At 39.1% G+C, this 18,929-nt stretch overlaps 2 protein-coding genes across 2 annotated transcripts in view; one reads left to right on the plus strand and one right to left on the minus strand.

Moving 5' to 3' along the window:
• The window catches only part of LOC130698017 (ATP-dependent RNA helicase DHX33-like), a 139,396-nt gene extending 122,011 nt beyond the window's left edge, over positions 1 to 17,385 (plus strand). Inside the window, exon 15 of the transcript XR_009421843.1 lies at positions 17,371 to 17,385. The gene's annotated coding sequence lies outside the window, so the exon portion shown is untranslated. The remainder of the gene's footprint in view (positions 1 to 17,370) is intronic.
• The window catches only part of LOC130697796 (GTPase-activating Rap/Ran-GAP domain-like protein 3), a 26,263-nt gene extending 8,452 nt beyond the window's left edge, over positions 1 to 17,811 (minus strand). Inside the window, 1 exon segment of the mRNA XM_059497060.1 lies at positions 17,448 to 17,811. Coding sequence (XP_059353043.1) covers positions 17,448 to 17,809 — 362 coding nt within the window. The 5' untranslated portion in view covers positions 17,810 to 17,811.
• Between the last annotated feature and the right edge of the window lie 1,118 nt (positions 17,812 to 18,929).

The following is an 18,929-nucleotide window of genomic DNA, read 5'->3' on the forward strand; positions in this document are numbered from 1 at the left end:
ATGTATCGCAACATAATACACGAAAAGTCCATCCACACACGCAAGAGACATCTGTGCCCCCCCCCCCCATTCACGCACAATCCCTGCTGGATTTAAATACATGTTTTTATGTGTCACCTGGTTTTATTTTTGACTTGGCCACAGCTTTCAAGGAGGATGTCCGTAAAGCCCCCCCCCCTCCCCTACCATTCACCTGGACAAGAAGAGATAGTCGATGAAAAGAATGGCCGATTTAGAAGGTTTTCGTTTGTTGGGCAGATCCAATTGAACGTATGGCGACATAAAAGACGAAACAAAAAGGTGGGCATTTATTATATGGGGGAAGGAGGGAGGGGGGGGCGTAAAAGAAATGGCCAATCCAGACGGGGATTGCGTTGTTCTTTTGTTTTTTTGTCTCTACAATAATCTTTTTTCTTTTCTTTATCCATAAAACCTAGTGGCACTCTAACCGATGCGTTATTAATACGTTGATTGATTTTATTTTCAAAAAAAAAAAAAAAAAAAAAAAAAAAAAACTTGTTGCAAAAACGATTCGAAAATTCGATTACGACAATCATTTGTTTTCGTTTTCCATTGGCGTTTTGCGAGTGAAAAGCGCCCTTAAAAAAAAAAAAAAGAAAAAAAGATGAATCGAAAAGATGAACGTGTAATTTAATTTAAAATCACGTAAACGACAACAGACGAAAATGATCACGAGCATTCGGTACGTTCGCATTTAGACGTCAGGATTTTTATTCTATTTCTTTCCACCCTCTTTTTTTTTTCTTTCTTTCTTGGCTCGATCCTCGTATGGACCAAACCCCTTTGCCTTCGTTTCTCTCTATTTCGTCTTAACTCGTGCTCGTTGATTAAAGCCTCTACTCACACACAGAGAGAAGGGAAGAGACTGTCAAGAGAGAGAGAGAGAGAGAGAAATGAGGAGCGATGAGAGAAGCCATCAAGAAAACGGGAGGGAGAAGAGTCTTTTGATCCGGTGTGATCCACTACATTGTTGTTAGATGGATTTTTTTTTCCTTCCTTCCCTGCCTCCTTCCCTTCCACATTGACTAAAATCTTCTTCCATTCTCTTCGATTTTCTCATTGATGAGAGCTCCCGAGTCGGAAAGAAAAAAATAAAGGGGGAGGGGGGAGGTAGAGCTCGGGCTGCTTCCTCAAGAAAAAAAAAGAAAAAGGAAGGATTACATTTTGCCTTTGCTCACAAACAAGAGAGCAGGTAATAGGGAAGCCCTTCTCTCTCTCTCTCTCTCTCTGTGTGTGTGTTCCATATCTTCACCAAAAAGAGTTTGACATCCCCAGCCCCGGAAAGATGAAAGGCAGTGAGGAGGGGAGGGAGGGTTTCGTCCTTTGCTGGTAAATAGGGTTTCGGCCATCAATTTCAGAGTCCAGTTTGCGTTCACGAGGAGTTTCGTTGGAAACTCGGAGAACCCCCTTCGTCGTTCATTTTTTTTTTCTTTTCTTTTTCTCTTTCTTTTGGCAGTGTAAACAGCCCAACAATAGGGTGGAGGAGGAGGGCGAGTTTGAATCTGATCAAAAGGCCAGTTCTCATTTCCTCCGGGGGGGGGGGGCTTCTAACAGGTTTTACAAGAGAAGCTGGGCACGCACGCATTTTATGGCGGAAAAGAAAAGAAAAGAAAAAAAAAAAGTTCTATGACCTGTCAACTGCACATTCAACAGCTGTTCGCATCCAAGTCCACATTTAAAAAAAAAAAAAAAAAAAGATGCTGGTGTCGCGCTTTGATCCCACACCAAACCGAGACGCAATCCAATTTTTTCTTTCCCTCATCATTTTCAATCAATGAAATGCGACATCAAATTTCAAAAATAAATTAATAAAAAAGGACTACTTATTTTTAATCATTAAAAAAAAAAAATGCATAGCCAAGAAAACATGAGCCAATGGTAGATGGGGGAAGGGTCAATAGAGACACGCGCGCACACACGCACACACGCACACACACACACACATAACAATTGTTGATGCTTCGGGCCATCGGGGGGGTACGTCCTATTTGCTACCTGTACGTCTTGATGCCGTACACGGGCAGCGTATTGATCCCCCTGTAGACATTTAGAGCCGTGCCCCGAACGTTTTCCAGCAGATTTCAATTTGATCAAACAATTTTCGTTTTTTTTTTTTTTTTTTTCAACAAAAGAAAAAACGCAGCCAAGAAGAAGATGATTTGCTTTCTCTTTTGAAAACACGAAAATAAAATTAAAGAGAGTAAAGGAAGATGCAAAGCAGTTGGTGCGTTCATTGTTTCTTTGAACAATCATAACCAAAAAAGCCCTTCTCCATTTGATGTGAATCTCATTTCACCATTGAACAAACCCGCGAGATGTTAGCGTGATAAAAATAAAAAACAAAAAAAACCGCACAGTCAATGGCGACACCAGCGCAACCTTTTTTTTTTTTTTTTTTCTCGTTCCAAAAAGAGGAAAGGGAAAGGAGAAAAAAAAAAAAAACAGGTGGTTGTACGCGACAGGAAAGACAAAGTTTCCTATGCGGAGGGGCTTCTCTTATCCGCCGAGTCCCGCATCCTTCGTCTTCTTCTTTCACTCGGGCTGTTTCCATCGAGCAACCCTCGACCGCCGTACCTTCTCCCCCCACCCCGCCTCTCTTTCTCTCTCTCTCACTCTCTTCTTCGCGTCTCTCTTTCGCTCTATTCGCCGTGAACGCACATCAACATATTGATCCGTTCCAACAATATATTCTCTGTGCGTTTCGGTGCCATGTCTTTTTAAAAAAAAAAAAAATAAAATAAAAAAGGAAACCACCATCCGCATCACACGTAAATAAACCCCCCACATATTTTTTTTTTTTTTTTTTTGTGCCTAAGTGTATTATTTTTTAAAAAAAAAAAAAAAAAAAAAAAAAAAAGGAGGAGAGCGAGCGGAGGAGAGGGAAAAAAAAAACTTACACGGCCATAGAAGTGCGCCTTTTACGTAAGAGAAGGTCTTGAACGTTTGCGGAGACGGCGGAACTGCCGTCTTCGCGGCACGTCTCCACCCGTATGAGCGGCATGGCGTGCGGAACGCACAGCGATTTCGAACGGTCGCGTTTCGGTGGGCAGAAACCCACAGCCGATGGATTGTCCGTGTTGTTGGTAGCGGCTTGCGATCGGTTCCGATCGCGGAACAAAATCGATGACAACTTCATTTTTTTTTTTTTTTTTTTAAATTTTCGATTTCAATTGAAAAGGAAAAAAAAAAAATCAAATGACGGCCACCCACTTATTTAACTGTCACGACCGCCCAAATACGAAATCAACAGAAATCCCGCGCGTATTATTTTATTTTTGGCACAGATGGGTGATTTTAGAAAAGGCACACACACACGCACACACACACACACACACACACAAGCACGCGATTTTTTTTGTTTTGTTATCGTTAATTTAAATTTGTTTCACACTCGCAACACCAAAAGAAAAGATATAAATAAATAAAGAAAAAAAGAAAAACAAAACGAAAAGTAACACATTCGAGTGTGTGTGGCAGCAGCCGCCGCTGCTGTGCTATCGCAACGGACGCAACAGCGAGATTAAATAAAAAAAACCAACAAAAAAAAAAACCAAAACCAAAACAAACAAACAACAGAAATTGAATAGTAGAACGAAAAGGGGAGAGAGAGAGAGAGCGCAACGGACCGACCACACAGCGCAGCGACCCCCCACTCACGCTGTACACAGTCGGTAGTTTTCGTGCTACTCGCAGCACTTGTGCCAAAGCCCTGCTCAGATATCAATTTGTGTCCTGTGAGTTGTAGCCCCCCCCCCCCGTTCTTTAGGGTGAAACGTAGAACGGCCAGAAACAGACGAGCGATGTAGGCAAGCGTGTCTCGCGGCGCATGCCCCGAAAGCCAAATGAAAAGGGGTGCTACTACAACGTTTGTTTTGGATTTTATCTTTAGGGGGGGATTTCTTTTTTTCTTATCTCTTTTTTTTTTTTTTTTTATAATGAATTACTACAAGTAAACAACTAGTAGGTCTTTTGTTTTGTATGCAGCGTCTACATCGTTGGCTCGCGTCCACTTTTGATTTGAATCGGGCACTTTCAGTGTTGATAAGGACACATCCCTATCTCGATAGAAACTGATGTGTTTTTTGTTTTGTTTTGTTTTTTTTCCCCAGGACTCGGGCTGTTTTTAAAATTAGGGTTTTCATTTTTGTTTAATAAAGTGAAAAGCTCAAATTAGATTTCAGTTTGTGAGAGCTCGTTTTTTTTTTGTTTTTTGTTTCAAAAAAAAAAAAAAAATTGATATTCAAATCAAAAGTGTGTGCGGGAGAAAAGCGAAGCAATGGGCAATCTAACCGGGTCTGACTGGTATTGTCAACTTTGTTTGTTTTTGTGTTGTTGTTTTGTTTTTGTTTTTATATAGGGGACATTTGATTATTTCATGAGATAGCGTTACGACAACATAAACAACAATAGTAGAGGGAAAATAAAAAAGAAACTTTCGCGACCGACTTCTAATTCTACTTTCAGTTCGGGCAATCTGTCACGAGGGATGATATATACAATTAGTCTTCTACTTTTGTATTTATTTCATTTTGTTTTTTTAGGTCATTAGAACAGAAAAATTGGTCAATCACGTGAACCAAAGTGGTCCATTTTGAGAAGAATTTTGTTTTGTTTTTCCCCCCCGTCTTTTCTAAAATCTATTAAATGGAAATAGATACGCCTACGACAAACGCCATCTAGCGGTACCCTCTGCAATTATTTTTAAAACTCCAATAGCTTCAATAAAAGAACGTTTGGTGGCGCTAGCAGGCGGAGAACGAACACTTCAAAGCAACGCGAATTTCACGCAACAAGTATTCGCTTTAAATACGAAATTTATACTCCAAGCATAAATTTGAGACGTCCATCGATCTTACTCCTTCTCCCTTTTTTTTTTTTTTTTTTTTAATGATACCAACCTCTTGGCTTCCGGCATCCACTTGACATTTACCACTATGCTCCTCTCTCCAATTAAGAAAACGGCATTAAAAAAAAAAAGAAATGAAAAGAAAAACGGAGATCATTACTGTCAGTATCCTACTGCCCCCTCCTCCAAAAAAGTCAAAACGTGCCTTTTTCCACACTACAGTTTCAAATGGAGTTACTCAATCATTGGACTAAATGGCTCAAGTTCAGATCAAACTCTGGCACAAAAAAAGAAGAAAAAAGAAAACGAAACACGTCGCAAGTCCCGCGGCCAAGTCAGTCGGAACAACTCGAGCCCAAGTATATAAAAAAAAAAAAAAAAAATAACAAAAAAAAAAACAATTGCAGAGTCAAACTCTTGATGTGTCCCACTGGAATTCCGTCAAAAGGACGAGTAGGATCACACACACACACCCCCCCCACACCGCCTTCTCCGCATACAAATAGGGGATAGCAAACGGATGCGGATAACAGTGAAAGAAGAAAAACTTCAATTGTTTCTTGAACAGTTCATTTCAAATGCTGGATGCGTCGTGGCTGTGGGTGTCGCATCAGGACATTTTCCATATCATTTGAATCGCGTGCTGGCCTAAGCTTTTATGCGCGTGATCGATAGCAATATGCGAATCACTTGATTGGAAACTCTCTTTCAATTTTTCTATCTTTTTTTTTTCTTTTTCTTTTTCTTCAAACATTTTCAATCGATCGCAGAATTGAAGTCGTCGTCGTTCGCCATCCGATTTATAAATCTTTTTTTCTCCTTCGTGTCTCTCCGTGTGTGAAAACTCAACTTGATCCACTTGGCTTTGTCGCTTTTTTTTTTAATGCTCTACAACGTCCACTTGGCCATTTTTCGAAAAGAAAAATAAATAAAAATAAAGTCTCCCTCATCTCATACGATGCTCCTTAAGTAATCGGATTTTGCGCTTGTCAGTCTCAAAAAAAAAAAAAAAAAATGTATCTTCATATTTTTCAAAACCCCCCCCCCCTTTTTTTTTTCTTTGAACTTTTGTCTGTTTGGCGATCGTATGCAAATGTCAATCGGGCGTGTCCGGGTTGATAGGAAACAGGCCGGGGGAAATAGAAATACAAGTTGGGGTTTAAACAAGTCACGCCATCTGCCTTTACGTGAAGGATATGTTTACGAAGCCATCGCACTTTTTGTTTGTTCTATTTCTTTCGGACGTTTTGCAAAAAAAAAAAACAAAACAAACAAAAAAAAAAACCCATGTCTTTTCATGCGTACGTGATACCCTCGATGTAAAGAAAAGCGAACCCGATATTTGCATTCGATCTGTTATTATAAAAAATAAAAAAAAATACGGGAGGAGGAGGAAGGACCTTCCAGGAATTTATTTGTGTAACGCATCCGTGTTCCAGCGAATTTGTACATAAAGACGCCAAAGTTGTTCAATCAAAATTAAGTTTAAAAAAAAAAAAAATTGATGAAAAGGAAAGTTGGAATTGCTGTTTTTTCTTTTTGAAACGATTGAAATTCATCACAGTTTTTATGACAACGTATGGCAACGCCCACTTCGAAGCAAAGCTTCCGGCAATTGTTTGCTCATCGGGCAATAACTTCAAGAAAAAGACTTGCCTCCTCCTCTTCCTCCCTCCCCACACTGAAGCAAAAAAAAATAAATAAATAAATAAATAAAATAAAATACGCAATGGCAATATCCTTTTTTTTTTTTATTTTGCTCGATGCCCTAGCGACAATTCGTGTGTCAACACATTTGCCAAGACACGCGCAACAAAAATTACGACCCGGCTGCATATGAAAATGGCCGTACGTAAAACGCTAACGATGGAGCGATGAAAACAGCCCAAACAAATCATCGGTGAAAAGACAAAAATCGCATGGCAAATTGTTCTTTATTATTTAACACGGCAAAAAAAAATAAACCCGTTCTACCCATTTATGCGAGTTGTTGTGTTACAACATGGACGACCGTCTAGCGGGCCGGCAATTGGTCTTAAAAAAAATAAAAACAGACAAAAATGGACATCCTCTATTTTATTTTATTTTTAAGAAAGAGGGACGAACGGCTTGTCGCGGTTGTCACTATTTTCAAAAGGAAATGTCCAACAAAGTTTCGCGCACTAAGTACCGAAGCAACTCTGGCCGTTAAGCCGCGGGTGGCGTGACGAACGCCCCCAGCTGCCGCCACATCGTAACGGCCGCTCTCGTTCAATTACAATCCCCCTACCCTTTCAACAGTTCCAGTTTTAATTCATCAAAGTTGTGTTTTTTCAAACTTTGTCATCAACGACCCCGAAACGCGACATCTTTACGAGAAACGATGAACTCGAGTGAGTTCTTTATATATATAAAAAAAGAAAAGAAAAAATTGAATAGACATTTCTTGAAAATAGATGGAAACGTAATCATCGGATTAATTCGCTATTTTATAAAAAAAAAAAAAAAAAAAAAAAAAAGATTTCATCTCAAAGGCGATCTCCGTAACCCTATTCCGGTTCACCGATCCTTTTGATATCACTGGTATCTAATAAAAAAGGTATCAGCGAAGCGAGCGGAAATAGCCCTACCGGCGGATGTGATAACGGAGATCCGGTCGTGTGCGAAAACAAGTGCCAGCAAAAAAAAAACAAACAAAAAAAAAAACAGAAATGGAATGCATCTTTAAATGACGATTCACGTTCCATTTACAGATTGGCTTCTTACGGGTACGAATACATTTCTTCTCCATTCAGCTCACAATAGGAAATGGAGGGGTACACGCACGACCGACATTTATTGGGTCCACACGTTTTCCCCAACGTGTTGCATTCATACCAAAAAGGCGAATCGCGTGCGTTTGTTGAGACCCTCCCCGTTACGTAACCCGCCGATCTTTAGGTGAACGACGAACGTTTAGCCAAATTTGATTTTTAAAAGACATTAAGACGTTTTTCTTTTTGTTCTGGATTCCCTTGAAGGAAGAGAGGGGGGTAAGTGGGACTCAATTTGAATGTCGCGCATTTAAAACGATCAGCGATTCATCGTAAAGCAAAAAAAAAAAAAAAAAAAAAAAAAATCGATTACAGTTTGCCAGAGCCATACGAGTTTTGCTGACTTGGCGAGCTGACTAGCGCGGGGAGTCTTTGCCAATCAATTTGCGCAAGTCACAAAATATTGAAATCCATTTCTAACCGAATTCTAGAAATGCCGAAGTAGCCAATCAACGTTTTTCATTTTAAACAAAAAGATTAAAAGAGCCGTGAAAAAAAAAAAAAAAAATGAAACATTTAATACGGGAGGGGGGGGGGGGGGCTTTTGTCAGCATAAAATTTGATATTTCGGAAAAGGGGGCTCGTTAGAATAGCCCACAAATGAGTTCATTAACGACTAATTGGCACTGGCTGGTGAATGTCTGCGGGATTGATTGCCTGCTTGTGAAGCCGACTGATTTGCCTTGCAAAAAGACAACGGGACGACGTGCGCGTTTTAGCCGAATGGGAAATTCAAAAACAGTTTTTTTTTTTTTTCATCCATTTTTCCCTGATTCGACATTAATGAGGTAGTTCCCTAATTCATCGCGAAAAACAGTCGCATTAAACAACATGACATTGACAGACTGTTGACTGTTGCAGACATCCAACAAGTTGATCCCTTTTTAAAGACAAGTAAGAAAACAAGACGATTGAATTTCAGGAAATTCAATTCCAAGTTTAAAAAAAAAAAAAAAAAAAAAAAAAAGATTTTTAAATAATGCTTCAATGTCGAATGCAAAGAAATGGATTTAATAACATCGAAACGTCGTAAGACGTCAATTACTCTGCCTATGTAAACATCTAAAAAAGAACAAAAAAAAAAGAAATCGATAAAAACATAATAGCAAAAATTTGGTACATTTTTATCGTCACGGTTCGCGATGCCATTATCAATCAATTGGCTATTGATCATTTCTTTTTTGTTGCTCACTAAAAATGGATCCATTTCTTTCGCAAAAAAAAAAAAAAAAAATAGGAAACTTGCCGAACCCTCTTAACGTTCCCCTTTTCAATAAAACAATGTATCGTTAGGTAAGCCACCATCCACGCACATCAATCAACGAGTCCCAGTCTTCATGTTCACGACTTTGCACTCGAAGAAAATGGATCCGAATGGTTTGAGTAAATTCAAACGTCAGGCGCAACTAAAAACGGGAACTTTGAAAATGTACGGCGTGAAAGCGAACGTGACAAAGACAAATTCGAGAGGCCAGTAGGTACAAGAACCGTGCAGATCGAGTCGGTGTGTGCCCAACTCGTTTTGGTTGTCCGACAAAGCGGGCCCAAGTTGTGCCCTAATTAGAAACATCAACTGACTAGCAACATTCAAAGTTATCACTCAAAATGCAACGTATTCAAAGCGCCCAAAAAGCGAGCGAAAGTGGACGGTATAAACAGGTTGGACATCGACTCGAACAAAACTGTTAAACTAAGACATTTTTGATGCCGTCCAGATTTCGGCGAACAGATCCGATTCTCAAGTGCCGTTGGAAACGAACATGTTCCAAAATTCATCGGCTGACGTCAAAAGCCGAAGACAACAGTTTCCAACCGTCTTCCTCCACAATCCGAACACATTTTTTTTTTTTTTTTTTTTTTTTTTTTTTTTTTTTTTCCTTTTGATTATTCCACTAAAAGTATTGAACGTTCTCCTACGACTCTGAAGCAAAAACATTGGCGCGCAATTTTAAACCCTTTTTTTTTTTTCCCCGATGCGGATCGATCCGCGTTTACTTCATCCATTTTACATTGGGCGTAAGTGTCTTTTGGAAATCTACGGGCACGCAAAGTGTGAAGCGGGCCGAATGAATATTTCAATTTGAATAGGGTTGAGAAAAGAAGAAGAAGAAAAAAAAAGACAATGTGCGGAGCAATAGGATGGGCGTCGTGTGAGAATGCTGGCCAGCAAAAAAAGAAATGAATTAAGACAAATGGCAATTGAAAGCAGCTTTCTAAATGCTTTCAGAGATAATTTCACGTGTCGCTCTATTGATTTTTTTTTTTTTTTTTTTTACAGATACCGTCATTGAGCTATCTTGCCGCATGCAAAGGCGGTTTCGCCATCAAGTTCAATCCTTCATGTTTCCCTTTTAATTTAATGAATTATCTATCGCCTTTTTTATTTCAATTAAAAGTAGATATTTAGGTTTAAAGAGACTCGTTTGTTTTAGCCGCAACGGCGCTGTCAGCAGAGAAATGACGCGACGAGCGAAGAAGAAAAACGAAAGTCGTTTCACCTCTGCTTTCCACACGGTTAACTCCAACGTAGTTAAACCGATTCATTTTTGAATTTGACAAGCCCTTTTAAGATAAATAAATGCAACAGTGGCCTTTGAAAACACCGTCTCATTTTGTAACGAGATTTTTCTCCAGTCGTGTGTTCCCAAATTCAAACGTCACATCGATCCACGCGTCCCCTTGATCGCGCGCACCCTGGCCGAGAATTTTGAATGTCTCGTTTCATCACATTTTGCTCACCCACTTGTTAAATGACGCACAACGCGGCGATGATTGGCGCTGTGAAACGGATAAAAGTAAAAAGCAAAACGGTGAAATCAACCTTCAAATGAGTCATCCATTTCGCACACCAAACAAACAAAAAAAAACGACGCTCTTGGCAACAGTTTTCTCCGAATCCAAACACGAAAAATGAGAGTAAAAGTTTTATCCTTTTTTCTTCTCCTTTGGTTGCCTGGAAATCATTTTTGCGTTTGTTTTCGGAAGAAAAGCAGTTCTACTTTTTAGGTGGTCTCATCATCCAACGGCAAGGCGATCCGAAACCTCCGCATTGAAAACAAGCTTCAATTGTGTTGCCCTTTATTTATTTTTATTTTATTTTTGCTTGTTATGTCATTCAACCGTCAAAGTGTGTCAAATTTCAAAGTATAACAACACGAAACAGATTACCCGCCGTTCGCCGACGCTATGAATAGCTCTCCTTTTCTGCCTACGCTAATGAGAAACCCTTAATTAAGGCTATACGCCATCTCCAAAAGATACTTGTTTTCATACTTGAAATAACTTTTTCTTTTATTCTTTAGAGAGAAAGGATCTTTAATAACCCATAGGCCGGCGGCTATTTTTTTAGAATACCAATTTTCTCCAAATTCAGAGCAAAATGATTACATTTCCCCCACAATCTCTAATAAAAAAAAAAAACAAAAAAAACCCCGCACAACTTGTCCATCAACATTCAGAAACTCAGGCGAGACTTTCGCTTCCTCATTAATTAACAAAAGCAACAAGGAAAAGGAAAAAAAACAAACAAAAAACAACAACAATAAAACTTGATGCGGATTAAAATAAGAAAAGTTATGGTTCACTACCATCGAATCGCCTAATTTGGGTGGATGTAAAAAGAAAAAGAAAAAAAAAAAAAAAGAAGTCCCGGCAGGTACCACACCTTCCAACCGATTTGTTGAGTGTTAAAACACCTAGACTGGTTTTTTTGCTCCGCTTCATTTGCATTCCGACGCTGTAAGCAAATTCCAAGGTTATTTCACGTTGCATCCGGTTCTAGTTTCACCCAAAAAAAGAAAAAAAATATATACGAAATGAAGTAAATTGGCTTCCCAAGTAGCTTTTTTGACACGCAATTAGCAATTGAGATAGGTGCGCGTCAGTTTGGAGACAGAAATATGACAATGTCGCTTTAGCTTGCGCGCAAGACAGGTGCCACCATTTTAGCGCCAAATTCAAGCGCTCGAAGTGCACGAAATGTACGAAAATCGAAAAACGTTGTTGTGAACACACGCGAACAATGTGCGTGACAAGCAAACAGGGGATTCGAAAGATAACCGACGCCAAAAAAAAAAAAAAAAAATCTATTTTTGCGGAATTAATAAATAAATAAATACCGCGAATTGGCGTGATCATGTAAAAAGGCAATCAAAAGCGAATGGGAAAACGGACAGGTGGAAAATCTGTACCCCTTGACATTGAGCCAAAACTCCGTGACTGTGCGTGATTCCTTCGAAAGACCACCGTGTTCGCTTGGTTGTCTGATCTCAATCGATTCTTGGTAAAAAAAACAAACAAAAAACAAACAGAAAAACAGAAAAACAGAAAACAGAAAACGAACGACAACGCAAACAACTCTTCGATCTTTTTCTTTTCTCTTTTTTTTTTCTCGGTGGACAGCGGGAAAATGACCGGCTCCCTTTTTATTTTTTTTTGATGTCTCACTTTTCAAACGGTAAAAATTTTCGGAAATGCAAAAATGTCGTAAAAAGAGAATGGAGACTTTCGAAAAGGATGCGCTAAAACCCGATTGACCACTCCATTTCGACACGTAATCAAAATGAATCGCTGCATTGAACATTTCCCTCCCTCCCTCCCTACCTACCTCCCTCTCTCTCTCTATCTCTGCGTCCGTCGTGGAATTAAGAAGAAAAAGGGGGCGATGTTACTTCATCGTTCATTTCAACTTGTAAGGAAAATGATAAAAAGCGTTTCAGTCGAATTTTGTTCTGAAATCACGAAACGATAGATCGTGACAAAGACGTTGAGATATCGATGATGGACAGAATCGAACAAGGAAAATAAGCAAACAATCAAAATTACGCATCGGTAAAAATTGCAATTGCGATTCATGACGTGGATGAGGATGTTTCGAAAGAAAACAACACACAAGCTATTCAAAAAGGGAATGTAAAAAGAAAATCAATTTAGTTATTTGAATTCTTAAAATTCAACCTCATTAAGAAAAAAAAAAAAAAAAAAAAAAAAAAAAAAAAAAAATTTGGGAAAAAAAAAGAATGCCAGCGCACGTGGAAGATGACAATCTCCATTTTTCTTTCATCTACAAAGGAATTTCAAAAGAACAAAACAAAAAGAAAACGCTCAACATTGCCATTTGCATTTGATTTCGAAAGCGGGGCGGAGTTTATCGCCGGGGATGCAACGTGCGCCTTCCAAAAAGCCTTTTCTAGAAACCGTTAAAGACGACCGGCATAGTTTTTTTTTTTTTTTTGTTTTTTTTTTTTGTTTGCTTGTTTTTTAATGCATTTTCCTTGAGATATTTGCGAAAGAATTTGGCCTCTGCCACCCTCGTCGTTATACTTATTAAGAAAATGAAGGCAGGAGAAAAAGAAAACGTGTTTGCTTTTCAAATTATTTGACAAGGGCGGTAATAATAAAAATAGAAGGGGCAAACAGGTTTCGGTACGCTTTGCTCGCGCGTACACATCGCATCAATGCCGAACAGAAAACAAAAAAAAATGTACGAGAAAATACGCATGCGTCCTCATTTGAGATAATAAGGCGGTAGGTATTTCTCTTGTCCGATTCTTCAGGGAGAAAAAAAAAAAAGTCAAAAGAAAAAAAAAAAATGAGTTTCACATTTGCATACGATTTGATTATAATAGCATCGAGTAATTTTGGGAAAATTAAGCTTGACTTTGCGCAATAATATTTGTTTGAAATTTCAATCTAGAAAAATATAAAACAGACATGTATTTTTACGTGAAAAGTAAAAAAAAATAAAATAAATACAACGGGGTGTTTGGGTTCGACCATCAGACACGTGCCGAAGGAGGGGCATCTCAGTCAAGGAAAAATTAATCATTTTGAACAACAAAAAAAAAGCGAATAACGAGTTTATTCGTTTTTTTTTTTCTACTTAAATTTTTATCCTCACTGATCGTCAGTAGCCTTCATTAAATCTGAAAAGCAATAAGACCATTGTGCAAAGAAAGGTCATTAAAAAAAAAAAAAGTGGACGTTGAACTTGGCCGGCATCCAAAAAGGACTGCAATGCCGCGAGAAAAAAGAGAATCCACAACAGACGCAATGTAGACATCAGCCAACACGTTTTACGACAATCACAAAACCCGTTTCTCAATCATGACATCATCGTCAGGTATTACAAGGCTCGCACAAAACTAATAAAAACAATTGCCACTCATTTCGAAACTAGACCTTCCACAAAAAAAAAAAAATTATAATAATAATAAATAGTTCATATTCGCCTACTTTTCAAGAGAAAACCTGCCGTTTTCTCTTCTTTTCAAAAATAGAAAAATATGTTTAAAAAAAAAAAAAAAAAAAAAATCCGAGTACCCAAGCTGCATTCTTACGAGCATATTGAGGCCGCTCATCAACCCACATTTATGCGGATCAACCCGCCTATAGATCGTGCCCTAGTAATCCGTCATTCTATCATCTTCTATGCAGTCCCAAGAAAAAAAAAAAATTGCTGGAACAACTGGCGCGTTCCAATCAGCCCGAGGAGAGCGCACAGTAACCCAAAACTGTATCTTTTTTGTTTTTCTCGTTGTTGTTGTTTGTTGTGGTGTGCGTCTTTTCCGAGAAACGTCCAGCAGTGTTCCCCCCCCCCCCCCGTCTAACAGAGACACAAAGAAAAAGAGAGAGCATAAATAAATGAGACCGGCAAATACGCGCAGTTCATTAGTAGCTGAAGAGAGAGCATCCCATTCACTTGAGATTCTTGTTTCCCCTTCTCTCCCTTCCATCTATTTTAGTGAACACCTTTTTTTTTTTTTTTTTTTTTTTTTAATTCAATTGTTTGTTTTTCCCGGGTTCATTGAATCCTGCCCATGCGTTAAATTGCCAATTAAAACAAAACAATTAAATTTTCGTGAGAAAAAGAAAAAAGAGTTTAAAAAAAAAAAAAATCGAATTTAAGAATGAAAGCGGCGTGTTTCGTTTACGTTTCGATCGTCTTTTATTTGTCAAGGAGCGCGGCGGCTTTGAATTGGGAGGACGGCGAGTTCGGCGGCCAAGTCAAGTGGTCGTTCAACTGCGACTTCTACGACGAAGACGCGCAGGCGGGCGATCGTTACGAAGATAACAAAGTCGTCGACAACGACAAAGACCTCATTCGAATCATCGGCGAGCACAAATCGAATAGGGAAGACTGCGGCTGGCTGTGCTGGGCCGACGTAGAGTGCCATTACTACAGCCATTCGCAGAACGTGTGCCGCACAATGTCGCTCAAGAAGAAGGTTCTCGTGCCGGCCTTGGCTCACGGCAGGGCCGCCTTCATCCATCACGTCACCGTGCCTTACTTGGCCGACAGCGAAACCATTTGCGGCTACATCCCGTCGCGCATCATCGCCTTCAACACTTCAGTCTATTGAGCGCCGCCATTCTCGATCGACCAACGGCCAAAAAGTTCAAAAACAATAATAATAAATAAATAAATCGCCCTATTACGCAATTCCGATGAAACATTTTTCAAACAAATCAGAAAAAAAAAAAAAAAATCTGGGTTGTTTTGTCATTTTTGTTGTTGTATATAAATATATGCCCCTCAGGTTTGTCATCCTACATCATTATAATACAACAATTGTATTCTCTTTCAAACATTTTTTTGTTTGTTTTTTTTTTTTTTTTCTTTATTATTTTGATGAGGAAAATGAAACAAAAAAAAAAAACTAACGAAGGAACTCGTTCGGGTTCTTTTAGTACATGCGAGCGAGCGAGTGTGTACATACATCAGTTCAAACTAGCGCATAATGGATGTTGTTTGGGGAGGGGGGGGGGGGTCCTGGGCTACTAAGGATCGTCGCAAACTCCCCACCGCGTGTTAATGGATCCCTATGGCTGGCCTCCTCAAAATAGAAATGCCACCGTTTCTTTTTGGCGATCGTATTCTTATTTGTTTGCGAGTACACGAGGGATTTTTATACGCCTTTATTTTTTATATCGCCAGCTGAGCAACGGGATTGCGTTTACCGGGAATCACACGGAATACGAGCATTGACCCGTTATTTTACAAACGAAAAAAAAAAAAAATAAATAAAATAAAAAACATACAAAGGAAGGAGATAAAAGAGTAGCGAACTTTTTTTTTTGCGTGTGCCGGGTAATTTTCTTTGTGTACAAATAAAAAGAAGAAAAAGGTGGGAAAATCTATTTGGGATTAATCTGCGGGATAAATTCAGTTTGCGAGTAAGCAGACATCCCATTGGCTTTGATTAAACAAAACAAAACGAAAACAAAACAAAAAAAAAAAAATCTAATTGTCCATCGCATCACGTCGTCAGCGAAAATTGAACTGTTGTTGTTTAATCAAGCGGCAAATCCTCCTGACCTCGCCCAACGGGCCAAGCGAACCAATAACGTGACTTTCATTATTATGATTGCCTCTCATCAACGAGAATCGGTTCGCGGTTAAATTTCCGAGTCCATTGTTCTACGGTCTACGATGCACACACATTGTCGAAATTGATTCCATGTTCAGTCACAAAAAAAAAAAGCAAAACAAAACAGAAAAGAAAACAAAAACTAGACGACCTTCACTAAGTTTTTTCACGTTCGATTTTTTTGTTTTTGCCAGACTCGATTCAACGAGTTTCTGCATACATAGGGGGCAAAAAAAAAAAAAAGAACAGAACATTCTCCGTCTGATTCTTGTTTCTTTCACACGCGATCGCATTTTTTTTTTTTTAAATGGCAGAAATAAAAATATCCTTTCCCTTCCAGTTTTTAATCAAGACCAAAATGTCAGCAAATAAAACAACAACAACAACAACAAAAAAAGGTGAGTTGATGACATCATTAAAGAGACTCGTTCCCTCCCCTCCCTTTATAGCAATGATGAATGCGGGTCTTTCCTTATACGGTGAAAACAATTGTCCTGGATGATCATTTTTTTTTTTTTTTTTTTTTTCAGGGGAAAACAAAAATACTAAGAAAATATGATGAAAGAAACTGTCTGCGATTGACTGTATGCAAAACGATAACCCTGAAGCGATATCGAATTATCTAGACGAAGAAAAACAGAAAACAGGAAAGCAAAAAGGAGAAATCCATTTTCAATGTCATCTATTTTCAATCGCTTCAAGTCGAACTTTTGCCCATTATTGGACAAAAGGAAAGCAAAAAGGGAAGGAAACATTAAGAAACACAGCGACGGGAAAAAATTCTTGAAAAGTCATTGCCCTCCCCACCTTTCGCTAATAAATCCAGAAATTCCAAAAAAAAAAAAAAAAAAAAAAAAAAAAGAAACAAATTTGCTTTCCCTCTTTTTTTTTTTTTTTTTTTTTTTTCCTTTGGTTTACAGGCATTTAATGTTAGACTCGAGCAGATGTTTAGACTCTGTCATCTCTTTTCACGAAGGGGATGGCGGGGATCGACGGTTCCTTGATTGAAAACTCTTTCAGCAAAGCAGAACGAAATGAAGGCAAATCTTCAACGCATCGATCGATCGATCCTTTCCCCTTTCTTTTTTTTTTAACAGTCCCCTTCAATATGTGAAATGGCCGATCCGACACATGAATGACAGCCGGGAATTTGTTTAGCCGGTTGGAAAAAGAAAAAAAAAATTAAACGGGTTCAAAAATGAAAAATTAAAATAAAATAAAATAAAGAGGGAGATCCTTTTCTTCTGCGTGTGGGTTCGTTACATTCAAAGATTAACGCAAGAGATTGAAATTCAAATCCCCCCCCCCCCAAAAAAAAGAATTAATTAAACCGAGATTTAAAAAAATTAAAAAAAAATTCTTTCAAAAATGAAAACGTCGCTTTCTAAAGTTTGTACTGTGAAAGGTCATGGCGCTAACCTGTTGAAGTTCAACGGTACGCCGAGAGGTACCGAGTGAGCAATGCCCAGCGGTTTCTTCATCAGCGAAGTCATCCGCCGAAATTGGATGGGCGACGCGTGGCCGGCAATGGGGCCCAACGATTTCACCTCGGCCGGACGCCTGCGGCACGCGTGAGTGGTAAAGACGCGTCGCAACCTGTGCGGCGGATCGCATTCCGACGACGACGACGACAACGACGAAGGTCCCGGGCCTCTGCTGGCGGCCGCACCGTCCGGAGAACCCAACGTTCTCGTTGGCGAGCCCGATGTGTTACGAGGTCGACGGAAAGATTTGCTCTTAAAAAGCAACAACGGCGAAGAGCACGAAGAAAAAGACGACATTTTTGTTTTTTTTTTTTTTTTTTTTTTGTCTTAAGACCCGCGGGGACACTGCGTTACGCCTTAGGCTACAATGTCAACTGCCCACCCGTATTTGAACTGTCCCTTTTTATTTATTTTTTTTTTTTTTTAAAGTGATATGCACACACAGCTCTAGTTACGTTAGAAAAAAAAAATAGAACAATCGGGAGGGAATTTCAAAAAAAAAAAAAAAAAAAGGGAGAAGATCAACGATTCAAAAGACGCTTCCGTTCGCTCTCCAACCTGAACGTCCACTACACGACCGGAGATGCATGTGTATATATATATATATATGCTCCCGTTTGAGAACGCGAGGACGGGGGGGGGGGAGGGCTACGCCTGCGCTCCTTCCATTTGCAAAAGAATGGAAGTGTACGGTATTACCTTTTCATTTTTTTTTCCGGTAAAGTAAAAATTGGGGGGGGGGGGGGGGGGAAATAAAACGGCTACAATTCTTAGCCAATAGAAAAATCCGATATCTTTATGAACTTCCAGCTTTTCAATTTCACAGATCCAATTTCACAGTCCCGAATAAAAGTAATGTAATAAATAAAGAATTTTGGAAGTCTCCTTTTTTTTTTTTTTTTTTTTTAGACTAAACTGAAAAAAAAAAGGACAAGGTCTGTGGATAATGTGAAGGTTACCCCATCGCGCTGCGTAGATAACAAAACACGACAGCAACGTCTAACAAATTAATAAGACAAAAAAAAAGACAAGAAAAACAAAACAAAAAACACCTGAATTATTGAGAAACACGCACGATAATTGCCCGAAAGTTTCCTTATTCAAGTAGCGCGAACGACGACGCAAAAAAAAAAAAAAGACAAATGATTGGCGCTGAACGTATGCGTACTTGCCCACCTGAATCCTTGATGATCTTCGACGAGGGGGAAATGCGATCCAGAAGGCAAAAGAAAAGTCTCAAAGAAACAAGAACCGTCATCGCAAATCAGTCGCCATGTTTGTCCTCTTCGCCGCTCTTTCGTCCGACTCTTTTGTGTGTGTGTGTGTGTGTGTTTAATTAGAACAAAGGCCGTGCCTTTTCGTACGCAACAGCAAAAAAAAAAAGAAACAGACACATGAAGAAATGGCAGCTCAATGA

The sequence above is a fragment of the Daphnia carinata genome, chromosome 9, assembly GCF_022539665.2.
Source record: "Daphnia carinata strain CSIRO-1 chromosome 9, CSIRO_AGI_Dcar_HiC_V3, whole genome shotgun sequence".
Taxonomy (NCBI): Eukaryota; Metazoa; Arthropoda; class Branchiopoda; order Diplostraca; family Daphniidae; genus Daphnia; species Daphnia carinata.